Here is a 14,690-nt window from a genome sequence, read left to right on the forward strand (position 1 = left end):
GTCATGATGCAATGCAAGAAAGATAATCTAATTGTTCTCAACATACACGGTTACAACAGTGGGGTGGACTACTGTATGATATAAACCACCCTGGGATCTTTGGATGAAGAGTGGTATATAAATGTAATGAGTAATGATAACAACAAGAACACCACTTGACATTAGAATGCTTTGAAGGGTCTACCACCTTTCTTTTCCTTCTCATCTAATTAAATCATCCCAGAGTCTTCCATGTATATTCGGTGTGCGTATTCAGTTTCTGGCTCATTCGTGTATTCAATGCATTTATACCAGATTGCATGAAAATGGTCTAGATTTCTAATTGCTCTGGCTACATATAACAGAACAAGAAAGTTTCTCAGCCACTTGGGATGGAGACACTCCTTCAGGTTTACAGGGCCAGACCCATTAAGGGTTCGAACCTGCACCAATTTGGACAGGTCTGAAGATGTTCCCCTGTTTGGTGGGGGTAGTTCCAACCTGCTCCAATTTGGATGCCTCTCAAGAAATGGTTGCCAAACTTGGCACAAATGTTCCTGAAGAAGAGGTGATGGACTTCATCTATGTTTGGATGCTGGGCATCATTTTGAATAAAGATGGCGGACCAAATTTTCCCTAATTAAACATTAGCTCTCTCTTCGCAGATTGATTTGGAGCTGGGTCAGGTCAGAGTCCTGGGTTGGTGTGTACATGCATATACAACAGGCACATGGCCCTAAAACTCATAAATTACACTATTATATATATATAGCCAACGACATACTTTTTTGTTTCTTCAAATTCTCATCACTGAAAAATTCCTGCTGATAAAAGGCTAAAACCACAGTAATTGTAAGCTATTAACAGTAATTATGCCTGAATGCAATAGTTAACAGATCATGCTAAGTGTAAGCGTGTGGTTTCTTGGATATGAGATCATGGTCACTTTGCTCCTTCTCATTCATTCTGCAGCAGTACAGATCTAAGAAATTGTTTGGTTTAACTGTAGCTCATGGTTTAACTTTCCCCAGACAAATAATAATAATAATAATAATAATAATAATAATAATAATAAATTATTTATACCTTGCCCATCTGGCTGAGTTTCCCCAGCCACTCTGGGCGGCTCCCAACAGAATATTAAAAACACAGTACAGCATCAAACATTAAAAACTTCCCTAAACAGGGCTGCCTTCAGATGTCTTCTAAAAGTCTGGTAGTTATTGTTCTCTTTGACATCTGATGGGAGGGTGTTCCACAGGGCGGGTGCCACTACCGAGATGGCCCTCTGCCTGGTTCCCTGTAACCTCACTTCTCGCAGTGAGGGAACCCCCAGAAGGCCCTCAGCACTGGACCTCAGTGTCTGGGTAGAACGATGGAGGTGGAGACACTCCTTCAGGTATACTGGGCCGAGGTCATTTAGGGCTTTAAAGGTCAGCACCAACACTTTGAATTGTGCTTGGAAACGTACTGGGAGCCAATGTAGGTCTTTCAAGCGTGGTGTTATGTGGTCTTGGCGGCCACTCCCAGTCACCAGTCTAGCTGCCGCATTCTGGATTAGTTGCAACCAAGGTTCAGCTTATGGTTTATGGCTTGTGGTTTGTCTGGTAGAGCTAAACCATGACCCTGGATTCAGACGACAAACTAACTCAGGCCATCCCTTGGCACTGTGTGGCAGTGGAAAGGCCAGGGAGCAGCCACGCAGCTGCAACATTCTCTCCTAGAGCCTGTGGATTCACACTAAACAATGGTTTGGCAAGTATGCAGTGCAAACCAGACTACTGTCTTAAAGTCCAAAACACAATGTATTAGCAGCACCTGATTCCTACAAGTTAACTGCTCTTATCTAGTAAACAGTTTCGGCCTTCTTCTTTCAAAAAAACAATTTCCACACCTAGACTAGGTCTATGTGCATAAATGCTATGATTTCAGGGCTATAGTCATAATAACTATCTTACTCATTGCCATGGACTTACAGAATGAAGTCAATCAACAGGGGAGATCATATCTTGAGAGACACTTTCACGTGATAATAAACTGGATTCCTAGCTTGCAAATCCAGATTAAAGGCAATCCTGGATAACACTAGCTATGATTAGCATCAGTGCAGATATTATGCTACACTATGATATCCTGAAAAGGAGGGGAGATTTTCATGGGATGGAGAATGCAAGAGATGGGGTTATGCCTACAATATTGCAGCAGCGATGCCAATTTTCATATTTTATAATCCAACTGCATACCTTCTTCTCCCCATTCAATCCAGTATTCTTACACAATATTTATACACAAATAGTAACCGGATAATAACAAGAGTCTCTCTCTTTTATAACATTTTTTAAAAAGTTCATAAAGGTGCACACACACAGACACACACACACACAATTTGTTAATTTCTTGAACAGCAACATTCTGCCCATTCTACTCTTGGGACTTTTGTTAAAACCTGGCAGCGCAATGAGCCAAAAATTCTGACACCTGGAATTTCCTGGGCTGTCTCCAAAGGGAAGGTGGGGGGAAATCTTCCAACAAACCCAATGCTTTGCCAGAGGTCATCTTTTCTCTGTGCTGGGAGTGGCATTTATGGCAAATAACCCAGACTGCAGCGAAACATTCAGCTATTCAGATTCAGCAGCACCTTCAGAAAGCAATGCTATCACAAACTGTTACAATGTCATCTGTCCTTATAGAACATATCGAGCTTTAGAAACAAGTTCACAATAGCTACTATGTCTGTAATAAAAAGAAAAGAACAGGAGACTATTCATACTAATACATAAGCTAAATAATTTCTCTCCCTCTTCTAGCCATTAAGTCCAATTCTCCTTAGAAAAATGAGTCATAATGCAAAGTTGTTCTAGGTTCCCAAAATTAAAGCAAGACAAAGAAAACTCAGCAGCAAAAAAATATCCGAGGAGGTTGTTTTTATTTGTTGATCTTGCAGTAACTTCAAAGGAACATGTAAAAACAGGACTACACTTGTAATAAGGTTCTTTCACTGATGTTTCCCTTCATATACAGAGGATGTGGGAGTTTCTTCACGGGAATTCCTTAAGTCTTTTTATTTAACTTTTGCAAGGAAATAAACACAATTTTTTTCAAAACCTGGGATGCATCACATTAACGAAAAATGTATAATACAATTGCAACGGTAATTTTCATGCATACTGGATGCAGGTGCAAACACAGATATATGTATACCTGATTCAATACTACTAAGTCCCTTTGAAATCTCCTTCTTAACACATGTCCAAAGTGTCAGGAGATCATGTTCAAGGACTAGCAAATACCTGGGGCAAACAGGGAGCTCACATTGTCTGGCAACTCAGGAATAGCCTGCTAGCTCAGCAATTCATTGCCCATAGTAAGTGCTTATGAACACTTACCTTTCCTCTGTAATTTCTAGAATCACTGAAAACCCAAAGTGCTGTTTGCTCCGATTCAGCTTTAAGAACCGGGTTTTGCGAGGAAAACTCCAGAGGGGAAAAAGGCACTCAGGGATGGAGCTTTAAAGTGTGGACCTGTGTCTGCAAACAGCGGAGCAAAAGGTATGTATGGGTAAGCCCTACAGGAAAGCAGTATACTGTATTTTTTGCTCTATAAGACTCGCATTTTCCCTGCTAAAAAGTAAGGGGAAATGTGTGTGCATCTTATGGAACGAATGCAGGCTGTGCAGCTATCCCAGAAGCCAGAACAGCAAGAGGGATCGCTGCTTTCACTGCGCAGTGATCCCTCTTACTGTTCTGGCTTCTGGGATTCAGAATTTTTTTTTTCTTGTTTTCCTCCTCCAAAAACTAGGTGCATCTTATGGTCTGGTGCGTCTTATAGAGCGAAAAATACAGCCTGCAAGAACATGGTACAGAATGCCAGTTATGCATTACCAAAAAAGAGGAAATGAGTCAATACAGAAGAGGGCAAAAGAGGGCACAAGCTTGCATAAAAATTCTATGTGTTGATTTTTATGTATAGACACTTACTTGGAAATAACTACTAAAACTTAAATAGAAATACAGGGCATCTCACCATAGTAGCGAAGATTGTGACCGGGTGACCTGTGTTTCTGTTCAGTCTGCTGTCCGGGTGCTAACTGTTGATGAGTAGCTTCAAGGCCCCTCCTGCTCTCCCTTCTTAGGATTCTTTATCTTTAATTCAGACTTGGACCAGACACCTCTTCAGACAGTGAACACCTTTAAACAGAAGACTAACCTATGATATCCCTTCAAAAAGAGGACTGTCGTCTGTAAAGTAGGACACCTGGCTATGCAGCAGGGATGGGTAAATGTGTCCATTTCAGTTTTGCTTCGTTTCTCTCCCCCCACCCCCAGTTTTAAGTTAACCGTATTTCCACATTAGTTTGCATTTTTAAAAAAAATGGTCTCATGTAAATTCATTAGCATTTTCTTGCAGATTTCTCCTAATACAGTCGTACCTCGGAAGTCGGACGGAATCCATTCCGGAAGTCCGTTCAACTTCCAAAACGTTCGGAAACCAAGGTTTGGCTTCCGCTTGGCTGCAGGAAGCTCCTGCAGCCAATCAGAAGCCGCAAAACCCGTGTTGGACGTTTGGGTTCCAAAGAACATTCACAAACCGGAGCACTCACTTCCAGGGTTTGCGGCGTTCGGGAGCCAAATCGTTTGACTCGCAAGGCGTTCGACTTCCGAGGTACAACTGTACAAACATTTGTATGCAATATTGTCTAATATACACACTTTCCCCAAGCAATTTTCCCCAAAACAATGCATTTTGTATGTTTTTCCCCACTTATATGTGCACACTGTACTCTGGTGTGTGCATATTCAGTGCATATACACTGGTGGGCTGGCATATTTCACTGCAAAATTTGAAGAAGAATGGCTGTGCTTCAGTTCTCATATTGTTATGGAAAGTGCAAATTAAGTAGGCTTGACTGTAAATGTGAAATGAATCGAATTTCTCCCTCCTCCCTACTTGTCAGGATGGGATCTGGTTTTGTTATCAACTGATGGCCAGCAGGAGCAAGAGGTAGTGGGAATGTGGGAATAGAGTTCTGCCTGGTACTGCCTTTACTTCCATCCCCTGGTCATCAACCTCAGTGGCACAAGAATCGAGGGCTAAAGCACAATGCTCCCAGTTCAAACCCCACAGTAGAGGGCAACTTCTTACCAAACCTTCATCCAAATAAATATCCATAAATAGGTACAATCTAGTTAACAAGTATTAACATAGATGGGTCCCAAAAGCACTTTTATTCATGAGCTGGGAGTGAGATAAAAGCCATATGGAAATACCGTATTTTTCGCTCTATAGGACGCACCGGGCCATAGGACGGACCATAGGAGGGGGAGAACGGGGGGGGGGGGAATTCTCCCCCTCTCTGCTCAGTGCCCCTTCAGCGAAGTGGCAGGAGAAATGGAGCCCCTTCCATTTCTCCTCCTGCTTCGCTGAAGGGGCGCTGCGCAGCTCTCCCTCTCTTCTAATGCCAGGAGAGTCTTGCTCTCCCGGCTTCAGCACAAGGAACCCAAAGCCTTCGGAGCGCAGTGCAAGGTCCCGCGGCGCTCCAAAGGCTTCAGGCAGCTATCCCTGAATCCTGGAGAGTGAGAGGGGTCGGTGCGCACTGACCCCTCTCGCTCTCCAGGCTTCAGTGAAAGGAACGCGAAGCCTCCGGAGGGCGGAGGGAGCGCTCCCTCTGCGCTTCGGAGGCTTCGTGTTGCTATCGCTGAAGCCAAGGAGTCTGCAATTGCTCCATAGGACGCAAACACATTTCCCCTTAATATTTGGAGGGGGAAAAGTGCGTCCTATAGAGCGAAAAATATGGTAACCTTCCATTTCCCCTACAATTTCATCTGTTTTCTTGAGCAGAATATTATTTTCCCTGACCATTTATTGAAACAGGCTGTGGAACTATGGAAGCATACCTCCCTGTTTAACTATAGGCTGTCTACAAGTTAACAGCTGGTAAGAATGTTACTGATGTCTCATTCATTCAGAAGCAGTCTACAGGGTAAGCTGAAATCTTGTTGGGGGAAATTCAAGCATTTTCATTATTTGGGCTTTAAGAAACACACAGTGTCAAAGCATATCAACATGTTGTAGTTAACTGAGGAGGTAAAACTCTGGTCAAGCCATATTCCCAGACAAGTTCATTTTCTTATGTGGGTGCGGTGCCCCCACTCCATGTATGGAAAAATATCCAATCCTTTAAAGACTCAACTGCAGTCTGAAATAGTACAACTTTGCACAGAATTTTCAACTAACAAGAAGCATAAACCATGAACCAGGGTGGATAAAAATCAGGTGTTTTTTATTTAAATCAGATTTTTTTAAAATTTTAAATTGGATTTTTAAAATAAAATGCTTTTGGAGGAAAAATCTTTCTAAAGACAGTCTTCTATTTAAGTTACGGTACATTATAGTCCAAAGGCTATTCATCAGAAAATGATTTGTGTGCTAAAACTCTAAGTTTTTTTTTTTAAAAAAAAAAACTGTTTAAACACATCAGTTAACAAACATGGATACATATGCTATAATGTTATTGTTTTAGTTAAATAGATTGTTTAAATTGTTATTAAGGAAATGATTATTTTTCACCTTCCAATAAAGTACAGCAGAAAAGTTGTCCAAATATAAACAGTTAACTTATTAAACCTCACAATAATTTCATCATTATCTATGTATTTCTAATATTATAACCAAATCAGTAATTTTTGATATAACTGAAAAAACTACTCTGAAAATTTATTATTCCAAAAATGAAACCTTCCTCTGGCTGTAAATATTAAGATTATATCAGCAAGAATTAGTCTTTCTGTTAAAAAAAATTGATTTAAATCAAGTCTTACTGAAAAGTAATTTAAATTGTGATTTAAATCATGATTTAAATCAATTTGACTTTAATGAAATCCACCCTGCCATGAACAAATAAAATGCTGAAAAGTTACCAATATATATTGATATCAGGACTATCCAGCAGCATCTCTCCATCCATACAACATTTGTTCTATCTACAAATCCATATGAGAGTTTTAAGTTTTGAGCGACAGAAGGAAATGAAACTAATCAGCATTAAATAAACTCAGTTAGAATTCACGATGTCCGGAAAGGTGATAGAAACTATCATCACAGTGTAGGCTATTATTGGCTTTGTGAAATTAATTGTGAACTTGGGGTAGGGCAATACAAATTAAATTCTTTACTGTTCTAAATAGGATTGACAATTAATTTCAGCTATGAAGAATGCAAATGAGAATAATTTGGAAATCACCATGTTCAAAACAGAATCAGAGTTTTGCTCAGACCTTCTGCTTCCCTGCACCTTACGATACGCAAAATGGCACAGATGCTTGGACAACCCTTTGACACAGTTCCAAATGAGGCACAGCAAAGTATCCTGGGTGTGCTTTACAAAGTGCATTCTAGTTCAATGCAGGCCCAGACGGGGGGGGGGGGGGGGGCATATGGGCCACTTGGCCCGGGCCTCTGATTCCAAAGGGGGCCTCGGTCAGCATATTCACAATCGCAGGGGATGCACTGGGGCGAACGCGGGGGTGCAAAGGCGTTGGCGGGAGGATTCCCTGGGGCCATGGCTGGCAGTGTGAGAGAAAAGCTTCCCCGGCGTCCGGGGCCTGTGATTGGCTCCACAGAGGAGCGTGGAACGGGCGCCGGGTGGGTGGAGGCGACCAAGGCTCCAGCAGCCAGCGTGCAGCGAATGTGATGGTGGACCATGTTTTTCAGGCTGTTAAAGGTTGGTGAGTTTTTGTTTCAAATCTTGTTTGCCAAAAATTAAAACCACATGTACCTTAAAGATAAGCGTGTTGGCTTTCTTATCGCTAATTTTTTTTTTTGAAAATGATGAAAAATTGATGAAGATGCGGCCATTTGTTAAAAATTTTGTTGACTTGGCCAGGAATATTACTTACACCCGAGGAGTACATATAGCTCAATGAGGATAAAATTTGGTGGAAACTTCATTTATCCCCAGGGTAAAAAAGAAAGAAAGCGGGGGCCACATTATCTACCTGGCCCGGGCCTCTGTCTGGCTCTGCAAGACCCTGGTTCAATGACCTCGTGTGTTGCATGTTAATTCACAATGGGCACAAATATCATCTTCAGATGCAAGATATGGAACCCAGGATGTTGTACGCATGCCATTTTACAGTGTTTCAATGATATATCTCAGGGATGTACAATGGGTAGATCATGATCTACTGGTAGATCACGGGGCCGTCACAGGTAGATCACCGGGGTGCCGCAGGTAGATCGCAGGATGGGAGAAAGCGATCACTCCCCTCCCCCAAGAAAATTGTGGCTTCTCCCCCCCCCCAAAAAAAAAGCTCAACATTTTGGGCAGCTAGCCACCATCTTGGGTATATCACTGCCAGTTTTTTCTTTTAGTGGGAGTAGATTGCAGTCTCTTGGGAGTTGGATGTGCCTGATATAGCTAAAATGAATATTTGTGTAGCTTTTGCATTTATAGAAGACAAACATTAAAAGCCATGTTTCATCAATCATACACACTTTTGCTAAATTAAAAAGATGAGCTCTTCAAAGGCAAACATGCACTTGACTGGTAATGCCAATGAGGATAAACTACATCTTTTGCAAGTCCTTAGCAGCATCCAATACACCATACCCACCAAAAAGCAAACTATGCATAGTATAGAAACACAGAATCATAGATTTGGAAGGGGCCCTGAAGGACATCTAGTCCAACCCATCTCTTCTAGATCATACATGACAGATGACTACCTAACCTCTGCTTATAAACCTTCAAGGAAGGAGAGTCCACCACCTCTCATGGGAGTCTGTTCCACTGTCGAACAGCTCTTCCTGTCAAAAGGTTCTTCCTGATGTTTTGTTGGAATCTCCTTTCTTCTACCTTGAAGCAACTGGCTTGGGTCCTACCCTCCAGAGCAGGAGAAAACAAGCTTGCTCCACTCTCCATGTGACAGCCCTTTAGTTACTTCAAGATGGTTATCATATTACCTCTCAGTCTTCTCTTTACGCGGCTAAACATTCCCAATTCCCTCCACCATTCCTCATAAGGCTTGGTTTCCAGACCTTTGATCATCTTGGTCAACCTCCTTGGCACACATTCCAGCTTGTTAATATCCTTCTTAAACTGTGGTGCCCACACAGTACTCCAGGTGTGCTCTGATCAAGGCAGAATAGAGTGTGACTATTACTGGAGGAGACTCTTGAGAGTCCCATGGACTGCAAGAAGATCAAACCTATCCATTCTTAAGGAAATCAGCCCTGAGTGCTCACTGGAAGGACAGATCCTGAAGCTGAGGCTCCAGTACTTTGGCCACCTCATGAGAAGAGAAGACTCCCTGGAAAAGACCCTGATGTTGGGAAAGATGGAGGGCACAAGGAGAAGGGGACAACAGAGGACGAGATGGTTGGACAGTGTTCTCGAAACTACAAACATGAGTCTGACCAAACTGCGGGAGGCAGTGGAAGACAGGAGTGCCTGGCGTGCTCTGGTCCATGGGGTCATGAAGAGTCGGACACGACTAAACGACTAAACAACAACAACAACAACATTACTTCCCTTGACCTGGAAACTATACTTCTGTTGATGCAGCCTAGAATAGCGTTAGCTCCCCCCCCCCACACACACACTCTTGATGACTCATATTAAGCTTGTGGTCTACTAAGACCCCTAGGTGCTTTTCACATGTACTATGGCAAGCCAGATATCCCCCATCTTATATTGATGCAGCTGGTTCTTCCTGCCTGAGTGTAGAACCTTACATTTGTTCCTAATGAAATTCATTTTCTTAGTATGGACCCAGTTCTCCAGTCTATTAAGATCATCTTGAATCTCAATTCTGTCTTAAGCAACATTGGCTACCCCTCCCTCTCTCCCCCTTCCTTCCTTCCTTCCTTCCTTCCTTCCTTCCTTCAACTATTTTTGGTGCCTTTGATCTTTGAACAAAAGGCAACATGTGACTGGATTAAAGCACCTCTTCAGTAGCGGTGGCACTACCCAGAGACCATATGGTACCCATATCCTGCTTATGCAAGGTGCCTGCAGCTGATTTTTGCCAGTTCTCTTCTCCCACTTAATGGCACTCCTCTCTCTTCATGAAATTCCCCACACCATTCAGAAGGGTCACCCAGGCTTTTCATTTTGCACAGGGAGCTTAAGTGGAAAATCTAACTTCGTACTGAACATCTGGATAGAATGACCCCTTCATGTCTCCACATCTACCCTCACCATTCCTCCCAAAGCAAAAAGGAGGGTCTTTAGAAAGAGAGAGAGAGAGCGCTGAAAATTCAGGTAGGCGTCTGGTATATCTCTGATGGGCTGGGCTCTGAAGAGGACCTCCAATGGCTACAGCCATACCCACCAAGCATTGCTTTTTGTTCTACATCCACTCTTCCGCCTGCTTCAAACATATTTTCCCCATCTCATTTCTCTCAGCATACTGTGAAATCCAATCCTATTTTAGTAGTTCACACATCTCTCATCCTACCTTTTGGAAGTACAATTCAGAAGGCTTCCCGCCCCAAGTCTTCTACTTCTTGTAATTCCCAAAGTATTTCTGTGATATGTTTCCAAGAGACGGGCGGGTATGGGTAATACGCTTGCCAAGTATAGCTAAATGCTTTTTTTTTTTTTTTACCATACTCCAGTGAATTTATCTTGATCAACAATGAAATTCTCACATGAATTCTATACTTTGAAGTCTAACATCTCACGAAGGCAACATCACACATGGGTTCTTCACAAATTTACACCTTATTTATTTCCTTACATATATTGTTATTGCTAGACAACAGAACTTGTACGTGTGTGTGTGTGTGTTTGAGGCTGCACAAGTGATAGAAAGCATCGTTAATAGTCAAAGGATGACCAAGCTAGTAGCTGAGTGGTCAAAGAAGAAAGAGGCCAACAACAAGCTCTAATAAATTAATCAGCATGGATAATCATGGATAAAACTAAGATTTTTAATCAGCTATCCTACGAACATGTGCTGCCGATTTAAGCTTTTGCACATCTGTTAATTTGAAAATTTTGAGTAATAATTCTTCCAAAGACTAAAATCTTGATCACACAACAGTTTTTAATTAATGTCCTCAATGTTTTTACCTGGCGTAGGATTTCTTTTAATCAGTTGACTAAATTATTCCTTCTCCGCTAACCCATTTACTTTCAGATGACAGTCCTAACAATCAATCCTTCAGCTTTAACAGTAAAACTATCTTATCTCATGCAGTCGCAACAATGCTGCCAGGTAGCTGGCAGATTGTTGCCCCGAGGGGCACACAAAACTTCACTAGCTGGGAATCTCCACTGTACCTTACAAATCCTGGTGATTTAGCTATACATTTGCCATCTGCACAAGTTTTATTAGCTGGGAGCTGGGAGATAATGCATGAGAGGCACTTTGAACACCTGAATATGATGATGAGGATAAAAAACAACTCTAGTGTAATAATGAAACTTCAAACTGTCTGTAACAAATTAATCCTAGTGTCAGGAGCAACCACAACAATGCCTAGGAACTCTTAATTTTGTGTGCAGTTGCCACTGGAACTGTAGTTTGGAGCATTTTCCCAGATGCTTGTTGTTGTTTAGTTGTTTGGTCGTGTCCGACTCTTCGTGACCCCATGGACCAGAGCACGCCTGACACTCCCGTCTTCCACTGCCTCCCACAGTTTGGTCAAACTCATACTAGTCGCTTCGAGAACACTGTCCAACCATCTTGTCCTCTGTTGTCCCCTTCTCCTTGTGCCCTCAATCTTTCCCAACATCAGGGTCTTTTCTAGGGAGTCTTCTCTTCTCATGAGGTGGCCAAAGTATTGGAGCCTCAGCTTCACATTCTGTCCTTCCAGTGAGCGCTCAGGGCTGATTTCCTTCAGAATGGATAGGTTTGTTCTTCTTGCAGTCCATGGGACTCTCAAGAGTCTCCTTCAGCACCATAATTCAAAAGTGCCAATTCTTCGGCGATCAGCCTTCTTCATGGTCCAGCTCTCACTTCCATACATCACTACTGGGAAAACCCAGATGCTAAAGTGTTCTAAATTTTGGATTGGTCCTGCCCACCTGGGCTGATCAGTGGGTCGCCCTAGACAAGAAGAGCTATAAAAGCTTCATATTTGGAATAGGATTTTAGGGCTAGCCATAACAATCTGGGTTATCAAACCGTTTTTGATACAGTATAAACCAGAAGCAGTTGCATTTATCATGTTACCTTCTTTCACACAAAAAAAAGGCAGGTGCGATTTAAAACTGTTTGGATATGGCTGAATAGCTATCAAGAGCTGCAGCTGGCCTGACAAATTATCTATAGCTTTCAAGAAATGCTCTCCACCTACAGCCATGCTGTTTTTACTTTTAAGGCTGTAATAAAAAGCAGCTTGTTCCTGTGAAAATGTCATTTTCTTTATGTATCTTTCTTAATAGAAGAAGAATGTTAAAAGCATTTCACCTGCCAGTAACTTAAAACTGTGGACACATAGAATGGAAGCAGAAGTAAATAGTTTTATGAGTAGTATTTTAAACTACATCCAGGTTGATAAATAGTAAAAAACATGCTCCCTCCCCCTTTGTTATGAAGAGATGCCTTATTTATCAACCCTGAACTTAGGTCATTATACTGACTGAGACCATGAGTTCTTCTATTCTAGTAGCAACAGTTCATTATCAACTGGCAACAGTTTTCAATGGTCTGTTCCTGTTCTGCTTAAGGACATATGTTTACCGTTTCCTTAAGCAGAACTCTTTGCTTCGTCTTTCGCGAATGTTCCAATTGAACAGTTGAAAAAAGGCTAACATCTGCAAATGCCTGCCTCCATCATCTAATAACATCTCCTACCAGCAAACCTAACACCTTACTTCATTATGTGTGATGGCTGCACAGTAAACACAATAAACTGAACTGAACTCCTAGGATTCTGGAGGGCAGCAGAGCGTTCTCTGGCAAAAGAGAGTCAGGGTAGCGGTAGGAAATGGTTCCCCTAGCATCTGGAACTGAATTCTCTCCAATTATTTCTGTTCCTTGGACATGAAGACATGCATAAAGGCACATGCCCCAAACAAGCCTGCTGATAATTTCTTTAAACATCATAGAAGGTGAAAAAAATATACTATGCTCCTATGAACAGCAACAGAAAGCTGGAATTTGCAGATTAGAACCCCTGATTTGCAGGTAATCAAAATTTGCAATGAGCCTGGTATTATTTATTTATTTATTTATTATTAAGTACAAATTAGAAAACATGCATATTTACAGCAAAAGAAAATACAAAAGAAAAAGAAAATACATATAACCAAGGAAAAAAAAATAGAGAATACTTTTGTCTCTTTTCATATTTACAGATATTTATACCTCTATAAAATGCTATTCACAATAAAAGAGTGAAATGAAAGATAAGATATCAGAAAAAAGAAAAAAAAGAACAAAGAAAAAATAAAGAAGTAAAAGAAAAGGATCATAGGTGAAATTTTTTTAAAGTAGTTAAGTATTCACTATACATAGCCGTTTCCCATCTATATTTATATTCAATTGTATAATCTCAACTTGTCCTTATCTACCTTAAAAAGTGTTTTTTTTTTTTTAAAAAAGACTTCCACCATTTGCCTCACGCGTTTTTAATAATCCATTCGTCAGATCCTCTCTTCTTCATATTTTCCCTTTGGATTTCCTTAATGTCTCACTTTGTATTTTTTATATTATGCACAAGATTATTCTAAACATGGTATTATTATTATTATTATTATTATTATTAGTAGTAGTAGTAATTTTATTATGTGTGTACATAACACTGTGTCCATGGTGTTCTACATAATGCAATCAAAAGACAAAAGGAATGTAAATGATATATCTTTGGTGAACAGATTTTATCTCAATTTTGACGTGGAAATGCAGGCTGACTTGTGAAACGTGATCTGGATAGGGTGAAAGCTACAGTACATTTACGAGGATAGCTGGTATCAAGAGCAAGCACTGAAAGAAATGCCACTGTGTGACACAAGGTGATATGTTAATAGTAGGGCACAAATAATGGGATTTCTGTGCAAACCTCCACCATAGAACATGACCTATATAGGGTATGATTGGAATTCCATTTATACAGTCAAATGTGAAATATTCCATCTTGGTTACAAGCTGGGGAGCTGCGTCAGTACCAATGTCCAATCTCACTTGCATAATGACACACAAATATATACTGAATCCAACAATATTCTGAACTTCTGAATACGGATGGTTTGCCATGGAAAAACAAACATAGCATCTCAGGTAAAGGAAATGGAAAACTGTGCAAACTATGAGTCGCACTCAGAGAGATAGATAGATAGATAGATAGAGAGAGAGAGAGAGAGAGAGAGAGAGAAATGTGTCTGCAAACACATTTTTGTCAGAATGGCTGGATCACTCTCTCTTTTAACATTCAAAGATTCAGCTGATGTATGGAAGTGAGAGCTGGACCATAAAGAAGGCTGATCACCGAAAAATTGATGCTTTTGAATTATGGTGCTGGAGGAGTCTCTTGAGAGTCACATGGACTGCAAGAAGAACAAACCTCTCCATTCTTAAGGAAATCAGCCCTGAGTGCTCACTGGAAGGACAGAATGTGAAGCTGAGGCTCCAATACTTTGGCCACCTCATGAGAAGAGAAGACTCCCTGGAAAAGACCCTGATGTTGGGAAAGATGGAGGGCCAAGGAGAAGGGGACAACAGAGGATGAGATGGTGGGACACTGTTCTCGAAGCTACCAGCATG

General features: G+C 41.2%; 1 protein-coding gene across 9 annotated transcripts in view; it reads right to left on the bottom strand.

Annotated features, from left to right (window-relative positions):
- The window catches only part of TAFA5 (TAFA chemokine like family member 5), a 339,258-nt gene that overhangs the window by 11,272 nt on the left and 313,296 nt on the right, over nt 1-14,690 (bottom strand). For 7 of the 9 annotated variants that reach the window (XM_079994434.1, XM_079994429.1, XM_079994431.1 and 4 more), the window contains one exon: nt 4,003-4,166. The exons of the other annotated variants lie outside the window; for them this stretch is intronic. In XM_079994434.1, coding sequence (XP_079850560.1) covers nt 4,152-4,166 — 15 coding nt within the window. In that variant the 3' untranslated portion in view covers nt 4,003-4,151. The remainder of the gene's footprint in view (nt 1-4,002; nt 4,167-14,690) is intronic. 9 annotated transcript variants of the gene reach the window in all.

Source organism: Podarcis cretensis, assembly GCF_951804945.1.
Source record: "Podarcis cretensis genome assembly, chromosome: 10".
Taxonomy (NCBI): Eukaryota; Metazoa; Chordata; class Lepidosauria; order Squamata; family Lacertidae; genus Podarcis; species Podarcis cretensis.